Below are 15168 nucleotides of genomic sequence, written 5' to 3' on the forward strand. Positions count from 1 at the left end.
AGTGCTGCAGGCTTCACAGTGCCTGCTCTGAGCAGGCTCTGTAAAGCCACCTCCCTCCCTGCAGGACCCGGATCCACGGCCATCTTGGATCCGGGGCTGGAGCAGGCAGGGAGGGAGGTAAGACCCTCGCAGCAACGCGATCACATCGCGTTGCTGCGGGGGGGCTCAGGGAAGCCCGCAGGGAGCCCCTCCCTGCGGGAAGCTTCCCTATACCGCTGGCACATCGCGATCATCTTTGATCGCGGTGTGCCAGGGGTTAATGTGCTGGCGGCGGTCCGAGACCGCTCCTGGCACATAGTGCCGGATGTCAGCTGCGATATACAGCTGACACCCGGCTGCGATCGGCGGCGCTCCCCCCGTGAGCGCTGCCGATCGCATATGACGTACTATCCCGTTGGTGGTCATAGGGGCCCACCCCACCTCGATGGGATAGTACGTCTAATGTCAGAAAGGGGTTAAAAAGTCAAATGGCGCTCCTTCCCTTCCGAACCCTGCCATGTGCCTAAACAGTAGTTTTCCCCCACATATTGAGTATCATCATGCTCAGCGGAAATTGCACAACAAATTTTGTGGTCCATTTTTTTCCTTTTAGACTTGCGAAAATAAGAAAAAAATTGGGTCTAAAGTAACATTTTTGTGACAAAAAGTTAAATGGTCATTTTTTCTTTCCACATTTCAAAAATTCCTTTGAAGCACCTGATGTGTTAATAAACTTCTTGAATGTGGTTTTGAGCCTCTATAGGGGTGCAGTTTTTAGGTGACAATAACCAGTACTGAATGGGTAAAAGCTTAGAGAATAAACCAGCATGATCAAAAAACCCTTTTAAAAATTAACTTTTAATTAATATAATTAAGAGTGTTTATTCCAAAAAATTATTAAAAAAAACACCTTCTATGCAGCATTTTTGTACAGTAAAGAATATATTCATTGCAAGTAACCTCAAATGACCCTCATTGATGCTTTTTAATCTGTTGTCCTACCTGACTTTGGAGGTTGGCACCCTAAAATTCGATATGGCACCCCCACTCAATGTCGGCAGTCCTTCAGAGTCGCTTCATGCCCCTAATATAGTGTTATAATACTTAACCACATACACACAACATATATCTCACTGTCTATGATTCTGCTTGTCTGTGGCTGTGGGGGAAGCTGTAGACTGCAGTGAGTCTGTAAATAGCAGTCTTTTCTACTTGAAGTAGATATGCAAACAAAAAGAGTCACAAAGAGAATCCAGAGGTCCACGTTGCTAAGGAGGGTGTTTGATAGTTCACTGGGTCCTAATAGAATTCTCTCAAAATAGTCAACCCCATGTTTTAGATATGCCACATAAAATTAGATAAAGTGCATGTGTGCTTGTATATCAAAATCTGGTAAGTCACATCTATTTGATAAAGGTGAATACGTGCCCTATCAATGCAATTGGCATGCTATACTGCATTAGGCAAGGTGCATGTGTGCTCCGTCATCAATCATAGACAGAAAAGAAATTCATTTTGGAAAAGATCCCAGTGGATCACTTACCTGATTGTTGTCAGGGTCAATTGTCCCTAATCCCTATGCATTTCGTCCCCACCCTTTGTCAAGGCTCATCAGGGGACCCAAGATAGGAGTATGCCATAGTAGGTGATGGGTGAGTATGGCGTGCCGGGGCCTCAATGTATAATGAGGTTACCATAATGGTTTCCGGATCCGAGGAAGGACTCAGGCGGCTTATGCACATGCAGGTACCTGTTATTTCTGCCTCATGGGAGCTTACATTACTACCAGCATCCAGCGCCAACTGCACTGGAACACAAATGCGCACCCGCATTCATTTTTTACTGGACTAATTCTCATTCTGGTTGGTGGAGCGCATATGTTTGTCACAATCAATGTGACCTACATGATGAAAAGCTGTATGCACTCAATCAGACATAATAGTGTCAGTGAAAGCCCCCTTTGTATTTTCACCTTATAACACACCGGAATATAATCCTATCACCCCACCTTTTCAGTGTATATATAGTTAATCGATTAGCAGAAATAAAAACAAAGGTGGGTCAGTAAATATAGTCCACCTATTACTCCAGTAATATAGGTGCTCGAAACAATCATTGGTGATGTTTGACCCATGTGGCAAATGTTAATTATTAAATAATTTGTTGGACATAACTCTCTGATTTAAGGGCATAAAACGCAAAATTGAAAAAAATTTGCCAAATTTCCATTTTTTTCTCAAATAAACACAAGTCACATTGAAGAAATTTTACCACTATCCTGAAGTACAATATTTGTTGAAAAAAACATTCTCAAAACCAGTGGGATGTGTTGAAGCGTTCCAGAGTTATTACCTCATAAAGTGATAGTGGTCAGATTTGTAAAATTTGACTTGATCATGAAGGTGATGTATTTTCTAGTGGACTGCAGTGGCCCTTCTAATTTTTCTCTGCACATCAAAATAGCACACATTGTATAACACAAATAAAATTATTTGAAAACAAATATTATTATTGCAATTACGGTACATTGTTTGCCATTGTGACAAAACCAAATATTCATTGATGGGTGATCCTAGCAGTCACCATCAACGATAAAAGCTTTTCACAATGAGCTTATTACTATGCTAAGTATGTAGTGTAAATATTATTGGACATACCGTAATTGTGTGATTATATTGTTAGAAATGACCAGGTCCAGCAGACCATCATCTGTTGTTGTGTCTTCTATAAACTGACCCATAAAATTATTCTGCAAAAAGTAGATGAATTTTCTCCCCTTTGTCATTGAAGCAGAATCATCAATACCTGGTTAAAATATCCAGTAATCACTACTTTACCAGCCTGTATAGCCCACTCCATCTGATTATGCAGAAGTCCCTCCAACTTCTCAGTGATGTTGAGGAATTATAGAATACAGAAAAATTTCATTTTCAGTGTTTACTTCGCTATGTAGTTCCACCCACATGTATCTAACTTAAATCAAACCATGAGACACTGACACTGACTACTAGGGGAGGACAAAAAGGAGTACAGCTCCTGCTGGTGAATAATATGTGCTGTGTCTGACCCTGTTAGAGTATTAAATCGAGAGGAAAATAAAATAAAATAATATTCACCGCGCCACTGTTGTACCAATTGGTCTAAAAGGACAAAAAAGTAGAGTGTACTTACTCTTGTAGTAGAGAAGGCTAGCAATTTCCCTTGGTGACGTGAGAGGATGTAATGTCCAAAAATGGAAACTAGTAAAATGATGCAACAATTAGTAATATATTCACAGTAGATTGTAGTAATATATGTGTTTGTTTAGTATATTTACTTGCTACTTACTACGATGACAGGCAAGGATTGATGGTGAACTTGTCTGTTGGGGAGAACTGCTGGTGTGGAAATATGCTGGATCTCGATGAGAGATTTAAAGATGGCTGGCTACAAACATAAAGGTTCAATGTGCTGGGAATATATTAGAACCACAGTGTATTGCAGGCAAAAATACCTATGAATTAATGGTACTTACTGATTGATATATCTGCTGATAGTAAGCGGTTAATCTGGCATTGGCTTGTGTGCTGTGTTGATGCTCTTAGTCTATCATTAAGTGATTGGCTGTATTAAGCCAGGTATCTATGGAGCCAACTTGGTATAGCTTCTAAATGGTATGAGGATAATACCGTCAGGGGATCCTATACTGGCGTCCGTAATGTCGTATGTCTGAAAACCACTTACTTGAGTATTAGCGGCAGTGCTGGGAATTGTCTGGCGCTATATAGTCAGGAGTATGTCTCTGCCACTTGTGGTTCCCCAGAGGGGAATATGGGAGAGCACGAGACACCTTCACCTACCGTGCCCCGGCCAGAAGCAAATGCTGAGGACGCGATGAGGGGCAGGGCTGACGCGACGTCACTGTAAAGGAAGGACAGGTGCGCAGGTTGGACACTTTCCTACGCGTTTCAAGGGGTAACTCCCCTCTTCATCAGGGCTAGGTCCATGCCTGCTGCTGCCTCCCTTATATATCAGCTTGCCAGTAGAGTGCATCACCTAAATCAAGTCTCAGACAATCTAATCCATTAGATCTAAAAGTACTTTCCCTAGGGTTTCTGGACAAGCATTATAGCACGCTTGTTTGTGATATCCAGTTGATTGGATTATTTTAAATGGTGTGGTCTGCCTTGTAGGGGGCACCTATGCAGTGCCAGTCATAGGTGTAATTAAAAGATCCCCCGGAAAAAATGTGTCATGTGGATGTAGTTAGTACTGAGATTAGTAAATCACCTTTACTATGAAGATAAAATTATGAGATTAAAAATACATTTATTAAGAAAATAAGATTTAAAAATAATAAAAAAAGAAATAAAAATAAAAACATGAGGGTAAAAAAGGGGGAGGGGAAAATGTATATGGAAAAAAAACTAATAAAGTTTTCTGTAGTATATATAAAATTGGGTCATTCTAGGGGGGTGCCAGTAATGGAGCTTACTTGCTGTTTGGAATAGTGTGCCCACGGAAAAAATGCATGTGTTAAAAAATGCATCACCTAAATGTTTATAAATGTAGTTGCACTTTCCATGTATTTGTTTAGTTACTTTAAAACAAAACAAAACAAAAAAAAACAGAAAACCAGAACATATCTTACCTCTTTGAAAAAAAGTTTGATAAAATAAAGTTAATACTCACAAGAGGAATAAATATTGAGAAGCAGCAAATGAGTGTATCTTAAAAATGGGGGCCAGAAAGGTGGCATACAAGGGGCTCAAAATTGAAAATAAAGTGGTTTTAAAATGCGTACAATTCGATTTCTTGATTAAGTCCATGCGGGGCTAGGGTGTTTAGGGTGAATATCCTCTTGGATTCCACCCTCGACATGGCCTTAAGATAGTCGCCTCCTCTAGGGTTCTTTCTAACCATCCGAATGCCCAGAAAAACGACACCCTTACATGATTTATTATGTTTATCTCGAAAATGTTTAGATAGCGGGTGTCCTTTAAATCCCTTGCTGATGTTATCAATGTGTTCTTTGATGCGGTCTTTCAGGCGCCTTTTAAGGTACCGTCACACATAATCATATCGTTAACGATATCGTTGCTTTTTGTGACGTAGCAACGATATCGTTAATTAAATCGTTGTGCGTGACAGCGACCAGCGATCAGGCCCTTGCTGGGAGATCGTTGGTCGCTGGGGAATGATCAGGACTTTATTTTGTCGCTGGATCACCCGCTGACATCGCTGAATCGGCGTGTGTGACACCGATTCAGCGAAGTCTTCACTGGTAACCAGGGTAAACATCGGGTTACTAAGCGCAGGGCCGCGCTTAGTAACCCGATGTTTACCCTGGTTACCATTGTAAAAGTAAAAAAAAAACTACATACTTACATTCCTGTCACGTCCCTCAGTGTCAGCTGCCCTGCGTCCCCCAGTGTCAGCGCCGGCCGGCCGTAAAGCAGAGCACAGCGGTGACGTCACCGCTCTGCTTTCCGGCCGGCGCTTACACAGTGCAGGGAAGCTGACGCTTGGGGACGCGACAGGAATGTAAGTATGTAGTGTTTTTTTTTTACTTTTACAATGGTAACCAGGGTAAACATCGGGTTACTAAGCACGGCCCTGCGCTTAGTAACCCGATGTTTACCCTGGTTACCCGGGAACTTCGGCATTGTTGGTCGCTGGAGAGCTGTCTGTGTGACAGCTCTCCAGCGACCACACAACGACTTACCAATGATCACGGCCAGGTTACATAGTTATTAAGGTTGAAGGAAGACTATATGTCCATCTAGTTCAACCCATAGCCTAACCTAACATGCCCTAACATGTTGATCCAGAGGAAGGCAAAAAAAACCCATGTGGCAAAGAGTAAGCTCCACATTGGGGAAAAAAATTCCTTCCCGACTCCACATACGGCAATCAGACTAGTTCCCTGGATCAACGCCCTATCAAGGAATCTAGTGTATATACCCTGTAACATTATACTTTTCCAGAAAGGTATCCAGTCCCCTCTTAAATTTAAGTAATGAATCACTCATTACAACATCATACGGCAGAGAGTTCCATAGTCTCACTGCTCTTACAGTAAAGAATCCGCGTCTGTTATTATGCTTAAACCTTTTTTCCTCCAACCGCAGAGGATGCCCCCTTGTCCCTGTTTCAGGTCTATGATTAAAAAGATCATCAGAAAGGTCTTTGTACTGTCCCCTCATATATTTATACATTAAAATAAGATCATCCCTTAGTCTTCGTTTTTCCAAACTAAATAGCCCCAAGTGTAATAACCTATCTTGGTATTGCAGACCCCCCAGTCCTCTAATAACCTTGGTCGCTCTTCTCTGCACCCGCTCCAGTTCAGCTATGTCTTTCTTAAATACCGGAGACCAGAACTGTGCACAGTATTCTAAGTGTGGTCGAACTAGTGACTTGTATAGAGGTAAAATTATATTCTCCTCATGAGCATCTATGCCTCTTTTAATGCATCCCATACTTTTATTTGCCTTTGTAGCCGCTGCCTGACACTGGCCACTGAATTTAAGTTTGTCATCCACCCATACACCCAGGTCTTTTTCATTGACGGTTTTGCCCAGAGTTTTAGAATTAAGCACATAATTATACATCTTATTACTTCTACCCAAGTGCATGACCTTACATTTATCCCCATTAAAGCTCATTTGCCATTTATCAGCCCAAGCTTCTAGTTTACATAAATCATCCTGTAATATAAAATTGTCCTCCTCTGTATTGATTACCCTGCAGAGTTTAGTGTCATCTGCAAATATTGAAATTCTACTCTGAATGCCCCCTACAAGGTCATTAATAAATATGTTAAAAAGAAGAGGGCCCAATACTGACCCCTGTGGTACCCCACTGCTAACCGCTACCCAGTCCGAGTGTGCTCCATTAATAACCACCCTTTGTTTCCTATCCCTGAGCCAGCTCTCAACCCACTTGCACATATTTTCGCCTATCCCCATTATTCTCATTTTATGTATCAACCTTTTGTGTGGCACCGTATCAAAAGCTTTTGAAAAGTCCATATACACTACATCCACTGGGTTCCCTTGGTCCAATCCGGAACTTACCTCTTCATAGAAACTGATCAAATTAGTCTGACATGAACGATCCCTAGTAAACCCGTGCTGATACTGGGTCATGTGGTTATTCCTCTTCAGATACTCCAGTATAGCGTCCCTTAGAATGCCCTCCAGGATTTTACCCACAGTAGAGGTTAAGCTTACTGGCCTATAATTTCCGAGTTCAGTTTTTGTTCCCTTTTTGAATATTGGCACCACATTTGCTATACGCCAGTCCTGTGGCACAGACCCTGTTATTATGGAGTCTTTAAAGATTAAACATAATGGTCTATCAATGACTGTACTTAATTCCTGCAGTACTCGAGGGTGTATCCCATCCGGGCCCGGAGATTTGTCAATTTTAGTGATTTTTAGACGCCGCCGCACTTCCTGCTGGGTTAAGCAGGTGACATTTAATTGGGAATTTTTATCACTAGACATTTTGTCTGCCATGGGATTTTCTTGTGTAAATACTGATGAAAAAAAGTCATTTAGTATATTGGCTTTTTCCTCTTCCTCATCCACCATCTCACCCAGACTATTTTTAAGGGGGCCAACACTATCATTTTTTAGTTTCTTACTATTTATGTAGTTAAAGAAAATTTTAGGATTATTTTTACTCTCTCTGGCAATGAGTCTCTCTGTATCAATCTTTGCTGCCTTGATTTGCTTTTTACAGAATTTATTTAATTTTCTGTATTTATTTAATGCCTCCTCACTACCTACTTCCTTTAATTCTCTAAATGCTTTCTTTTTGTCACTTATTGCGCCCCTTACAGCTCTATTTAGCCATATTGGTTTCCTCCTATTTCTAGTATGTTTATTCCCATACGGTATATACTATGCACAGGTCCTATCCAGGATGCTAATAAACGTCTCCCATTTTCTTTGTGTATTTTTGTGTCTCAGGATATCGTCCCAGTTAATTGCACCAAGATCCTCTCTCATCCGTTGGAAATTTGCCCTCCTGAAGTTTAGTGTCCTTGTAACCCCTCTACTACACATCTTTTTAAAGGATACATGAAAACTTATTATTTTGTGATCGCTATTTCCCAAGTGACCCCCAACCCTTATATTTGATATGCGGTCTGGCCTGTTGGTTAATATTAGGTCTAGTAGTGCCCCCCTTCTTGTTGGGTCCTGAACCAGTTGTGAAAGGTAATTGTCTCTCATAATTGTCAAAAACCGATTACCTTTGCTGGAACTGCAGGTTTCTGTTCCCCAATCTATTTCAGGGTAGTTGAAGTCCCCCATAATAATGACTTCCCCTTGAGTCGCAGCTTCATCTATTTGCTTTACGAGGATATTCTCCATTGCTTCCATTATTTTTGGAGATTTATAACAAACCCCTATCAGTAATTTATTACTTTTTCCCCCTCCCCTTATCTCCACCCACAGGGATTCTACATTTTCATTAAATTCACCTATATTATCGCGCAGGATGGGTTTTAAGGATGATTTTACATACAGACACACCCCTCCCCCTCGCTTATCTGTACGGTCATTTCTGAACAGGCTATAGCCCTGCAAGTTAACAGCCCAGTCATGGCTCTCATCCAGCCACGTTTCAGATATTCCCACCATGTCATAATTATGCTCCAACAACATTAGTTCTAATTCGTCCATTTTGTTGGCGAGGCTTCTGGCATTAGTATACATGCACTTTATGTTCCTCTCTGTACTTCTATTTCTTAAATTATTAACTATTCTGACCCCACCCCCCATGCCACCACCACCCCCAACTTCCTTATTTGTGCCCAGGTCTCTGTCTGCACTATCTTCCCCTCCTATAAAATGAATACCCTCCCCCCCAATTCCTAGTTAAACACTCCTCCAACCTTCTAGCCATTCTCTCCCCCAGCACAGCTGCACCCTCCCCATTGAGGTGCAGCCCGTCCCTAGCGTAGAGCCTGTAGCCAACTGAGAAGTCGGCCCAGTTCTGCAGGAACCCAAACCCCTCTTTCCTACAGGTTGTATCGCTGGTCGTGATCTTTGGTAAATTGTTAAGTGTAACGGTACCTTTAGTGCAGCCAACATACATCATATCACAGGGGCATTTCAAAATGTAAATGACTCCTGTGGACTCACACGTTATATTACTATTGATATAGAATAAATTGCTTTTCGTGCTATTCGTGCTGGGGAACCACAAGTGGCAGAGACATACTCCTGACTATACAGCGCCAGACAATTCCCAGCACCACCGCTAATACTCAAGTAAGTGGTTTTCAGACATACGACATTACGGGACGCCAGTATAGGATCCCCTGACGGTATTATCCTCATACCATTTAGAAGCTATACCAAGTCAGCTCCATATTTACTTGGCTTAATACAGCCAATCACTTAATGATAGACTAAGAGCATCAACACAGCACACAAGCCAACGCCAGATTAACCGCTTACTATAAGCAGATATATCAATCTATAAGTACCACTAATTTGTAGGCATTTTTTGCCTGCGATACACTGTGGTTCCAATATATTCCCAGCACATTGAACCTTTATGTTTGTAGCCAGCCATCTTTAAATCTCTCATCGAGATCCAGCATATTTCCACACCAGCAGTTCTCCCCAACAGACAAGTTCACCATCAATCCTTGCCTGTCATCGTAGTAAGTAGCAAGTAAATATACTAAACAAACATATATATTACTACAATCTACTGTGAATATATTACTAATTGCTGCATCATTTTGCTAGTTTCCATTTTTGGACATTACATCCTCTCACGTCACCAAGGGAAATTGCTAACCTTCTCTACAATCTTCTTCCCCTATTGTCACACTCACTTTCACATCGCTCCTGATTATGCATACATACTTCTCCCATATTTCTCCATATTTCCAGCCCAATCATATGAAAAGTCCAACCTTGTCTCAGCAAAACCATCCACATCAATGTGTTCCTCCGCTACCAAAGCCTCGAGATCTCCCAAATTATTTGCCGAACTTAGTTAATATGAAACAAAGAAAATAATATAAGAGGTGAAATAAAAATCTAATGTATATGTCCTATGAGGACATGTGTAAGTTATGCACAAATAGAAAATTAGAAATAAGAATACTGAACTACAATAAGAAATCAAAAAGAAACAGTGAAAGCGTTGTTAGGTATTATACATAGGAACATAGTAACATAGTTAGTAAGGCCGAAAAAAGACATTTGTCCATCCAGTTCAGCCTATATTCCATCATAATAAATCCCCAGATCTACGTCCTTCTACAGAACCTATATTGATAAAGTATAGTCTATGTTACCATTTTCCCACGAGTCTCCAACTTCCTTAACAAAATGAACAAAAGTAACTTTATTTAATGGTCAAGTATATGCAATTGTCATAACTAAGCTGCCTTGCTCAGAAAGGTTTAATAAGTCAGAGACAGCATGGCATCACAGCTATCACTGGGTGATCAATATATACTGTATGTACATCTATTGCTACGGCACAAAGTGCCTCTAACTACTGGAGCACAGTGCAGGCAAAATATCCTGAGAAAACAGAACTGATGGACCCCTAGTCCTTGTGGGGCCCCCAGGCTTCAGCCTTGTCATCCTTATGAATAATACGGCTCTTGTCCTGTTATTTTATGAAGTGATCATATGAATTTAGGAGACAGGAACAGCAAAAGATATGGTGTCACCCCTTCAGCTAATGCAATGTTTTTTTCCCATTATTTTCTCTTGCTGCTTACTCTGAAGATAAATCAACAAACCAGGTAATGTTTTTCTCTTCATTTTAGGGTGCACGTGGTAATGATGGAGGTCCTGGAGCTTCTGGACAGTCAGTAAGAGCATTATGTGATTTTTTAATATTAATTTCATAGATTTTATTTCATTTATCACATTTAATAAATATTGACTTGGTAAAATATTACAATATTGAATTAATAAAATATTTTTGTTTATATTTAATGCGCTGTCTTGTAATATTTTGTATACTTTCCTGTAGGGTCCTCCAGGTCCCCCTGGTAATGCTGGATTCCCTGGTGGTCCAGGTCCTAAGGTATTTAGCTACATGTTAGTTATTGAAGTAACAAGTAACTTTATTCACATTTACCATATTATTACTTCATATAATCAAAACTTTCATGTAAAAACAGCCGCTTATATATAGATATAACTTCTGTTTTCTCAAAATAATTCCAATATTTACAGCCATTTCTACTATTGAGTTTTAAATATAATGAAAGGCATATCCTACAAATAACATGTACCAGCTATCCTATAGATGGTATATGTATGATCAGTAGGTGTCCAACCATGTCATCCTGCTGTCTTGTTTAAAATGTGGAGTCTTTTGGAGTCATAGTGCATAGTTAAGGGAATAGTTGTCACATAGTCACATATATGCGTGGATGTGGCTGGAGTCCACAGACTTCGTTATATTGATTTTCTTAGAGGGAACCTGTCAGTAGGATCATGCCTTCTAAGCCATCTATATGGGCATGTAGGTCATAGGACGCTTAATAAAATTAAACTTTGATATCTGTGATCCAATATTTTTTTCCACAGAATCCATGTTTTTCTGGAATAAGCCATCAGATCGCAGATGTTAAAGTATCATTTTATTCAGCTTCCTATGACCTACATTTCCACGTGTACTGGTCGCTCTCTGCTCCCCTGATCTCACTGCAGGGGCTGTGTGTGATTATACCTGACACATCTGCAGGTTCTTCTCAGTGCTGCAGCTTCTTCCATTACACAGGCAGACAGGGTTAGTAGCAGAGCTGTGAGAGCTGCAGCTGCTAGTGTGTTTGTATGAAGTCCAGCTCTACCGTTCTGTTAGTTACACGTCTCACACTGGTAACGCATCTTTTTATTTAAAATAATCTCTTGAGGCAAAGTCTCATGCAGATTAGTGTCCGGCCCATAGCCTGAGCTCATTTACATACCACAGATATCAAGAGACTTAATGCATACTGAGTGCCTCTCTGTCCATACGCTGCAATGACAAAAAACGAGACTACACTTTTCTATACAGTTGAAAAAAAATGGTATACTGACATGCCAGCAAAGGACTATCCTTGACCTTCTGCTTATATATAAGGCCCTGTAGTGTACTCAAGATCTACTGTATGTACCTGGAGGTTTCTGATAGTATACTCTGAACTTGTGGGAAAGCTTAATAGTAAGATAATATAAGCTATATTACTATTCTTCATTATTAAGTATATGAGTTTACCAGAAGAAAACATAATGAATTATGTAATTTTTTACAAGACCTTGACAGTGATTGAGAAGATAGTATGGCCATTGTTATTGTGCATGCAAATCGTAGTTATTTAACTTCTGTTTGTCTCATCAGGGTGAAGTTGGATCTCCTGGTTCTCGTGGTTCTGATGGGTCTCCAGGGTCTAGAGGGGAACAAGGTCCCCAAGGTCCTGCTGGTTTGACTGGTCCTTCGGTAAGCATTGTTTTTATATAAACTGTGTGTACAGATAGAGTAGTATATTAATGGAGATGGTTAGTACACACCCTATGGGTGTGTACACCTATTCAGTATTTGCAGCAGAAAAATGTGCTGCACATACTGGAGTTTTGTCAGGAAAAATGCTACATAAAATGTGTGAACTTTTGCCTCTAAAAATGCTGTAAAAACGCCAAAAGAATTGATATGCTGCAAATTTGAAACTGCTTCAAATCTTCAAAGCAAAAACAAGCAGTATGTGCATGAAATTACAGAAATCACATTCACCTTGCTGGTGAGTTAAACGCCCAGTTTTTTCATGGCAAAATTGCACGGAAAAATACAACATACCCTAAGGCTCTTTTTAATTAATGCTGGATCCTACCTGCTTTTTAAACCTGTAGGCTTTTAGCCTAGGAGTGTCATGTTTAATAAATATTAGATTATAGTTCCATTAAAAAAGTTACACCTTGTTGCGCCTAATGGGCCCTCATGAATTGGCCAAATTATACATCTAGTAACTTAATTTTTATAAGTATACTTTATATAGCAGTAATGCAGTTCACATTTCTTATATTCAATGTTTGCATAGATCGATAGATAGACAGACAGACGGATAGATAGATAGATAGATAGATAGATAGATAGATAGATAGATAGATAGATAAAGAAAATTTGGCAGCACTGCCAAAAAAAAACGTGTGCAATAAAACCTGTAAAGGTGATGTTGTTTAAACTTCCAAAATAGAAAATCAGAAAAAAACAGGCAGCACTCCAAAAATCAAAGTGAAAAACTCTGGCTTTACTGATCCATTAGCAGCAACGTTTCGGCAGATTTCTCTGCTTTTCTCAAGCATCCCCAGATTTTCACCTAGTCATCTAATGGTTAGATGGAGACCTGGAGAGGCGTACAAGCCACAGTGTCTTGCACCCACTGTGAAATTTGGTGGAGGATCGGTGATGATCTGGGGATGCTTCAGCAAGGCTGGAATTTGGCCGCTTGTTCTTTGCGAAGCACGTATGAGTCAAGCCACATATAAGGTTATCCTGAAAAAACAGTTGACTCCTTCTGCGCAGACAATGTTCCCCAACTCTGAGGACTAGTTTTTCCAGCAGGACAATGAGCCATGCCACACAACTAGATCAATCAAGGTGTGGATGAAGGACCACCACATCAAATCCCTGTCATGGGCAGCCCAATCTCCAGACCTGAAGCCCACTGAAAACCTCTGGAATGTAATCAAGAGGAAGATGGATAATCACAATCCATCAAACAAAGAACGGCTTAAATTTTTGTACCAGGAGTGGCATAAGGTCACCCAAATTCAGTGTGAAAGACTGGTGGAAATCATGCCAAGATGCATGAAAGCTGTGATTAAAATTCATGGTTATTCCACAAAATATTGATTTCTAAACTCTTCCTGAGTTAAAAACATTAGTATTGTTGTTTCTAAATGATTATGAACTTTTTTTGCATTATTTGAGGTCTGCAAGCAATGCATTTTTTGGTTATTTTGACAATTTCTCATTTTCAGAAAATAAATACAAAATGTATTTCTTTGAACTTCGGACACATGTTGTCAGTAGTTTATAGAATAAAAGAACAATTTACATTTTACTCAAAAATACACCTTACTACTGGAAGAGCAGTGAGACTATGGAACTCTCTGCTGTATGATGTTGTAATGAGTGATTCCCTACTAAAATTTAAGAGGGGATTGGATACCTTTCTGGAAAAGTATAATGTTGCAGGGTATATATACTAGATTCTTTGATAGGGCGTTGATCCAGGGAACTAGTCTGATTGCCGCATGTGGAGTCGGGAAGGAATTTTTACTATTTGCCACATGGGGTTTTTTTTTGCCTTCCTCTGGATCAACATGTTAAGGCATGTTAGGTTAGGCTATGGGTTGAACTAGATAGACTTAGGGTACCGTCACACAGTGCAATTTTCATCGCTACGACGGTACGATCCGTGACGCTCCAGCGTCGTAACAATATCGCTCCAGCGTCGTAGACTGCTGTCACACTTTGCAATCTACGACGCTGGAGCGATAATTTCATGACGTATGTGCGATGTAGAAGCCGTTGGTTACTATGCGCACATCGTATACGATATATGTTACACCATGCAATCATGCCGCCACAGCGGGACACTAGACGACGAAAGAAAGTTTCAAACGATCTGCTACGACGTACGATTCTCAGCAGGGTCCCTGATCGCAGGAGCGTGTCAGACATTGCGATATCGCTCGAGCGTCACAGATATATCGCTCGAACGTCACGAATCGTGCCGTCGTAGCGATCAAAATTTCACTGTGTGACGGTACCCTTAAAGTCTTCCTTCAACCTTACTAACTATGTTACTATGTATAATGATAAAAATCAGACAAACTGAAAATGTTGCAGTGGTCTGTTAATTTTTGCCAGAGCTCGCTCGCTCGCTCTATCTATCTATCTATCTATCTATCTATCTATCTATCTATCTATCTATCTATCTATCTATCTATCTATCTATCTATCTATCTATCGCTTGAGAAAGGCTCTCCATGAGCCGAAACATCGCCACAATGGGCTATTAAAAATTAAAACCTTTAAAACTTCAATCAATAATGGTGTGCTGCCTCTGATTTTTGGACTCTTATGACAAGGTTTGGCACATGCTTGGGGGGCTCTGCACCCTAATTTTGTTTTTGTTTTTTCTTTGTGCTGCTCTTAACTCTTTTTGTA

General features: G+C 40.3%; 1 protein-coding gene across 1 annotated transcript in view; it reads left to right on the forward strand.

Moving 5' to 3' along the window:
- Positions 1–15168, forward strand: part of COL3A1 (collagen type III alpha 1 chain) — a 335593-nt gene that overhangs the window by 126579 nt on the left and 193846 nt on the right. Inside the window, exons 14-16 of the mRNA XM_069733786.1 lie at positions 10772–10816; positions 10981–11034; positions 12337–12435. Of these exons, the coding sequence (XP_069589887.1) occupies positions 10772–10816; positions 10981–11034; positions 12337–12435 (198 nt within the window). The remainder of the gene's footprint in view (positions 1–10771; positions 10817–10980; positions 11035–12336; positions 12436–15168) is intronic.

The sequence above is a fragment of the Ranitomeya imitator genome, chromosome 7, assembly GCF_032444005.1.
Source record: "Ranitomeya imitator isolate aRanImi1 chromosome 7, aRanImi1.pri, whole genome shotgun sequence".
NCBI classification, from domain to species: Eukaryota; Metazoa; Chordata; class Amphibia; order Anura; family Dendrobatidae; genus Ranitomeya; species Ranitomeya imitator.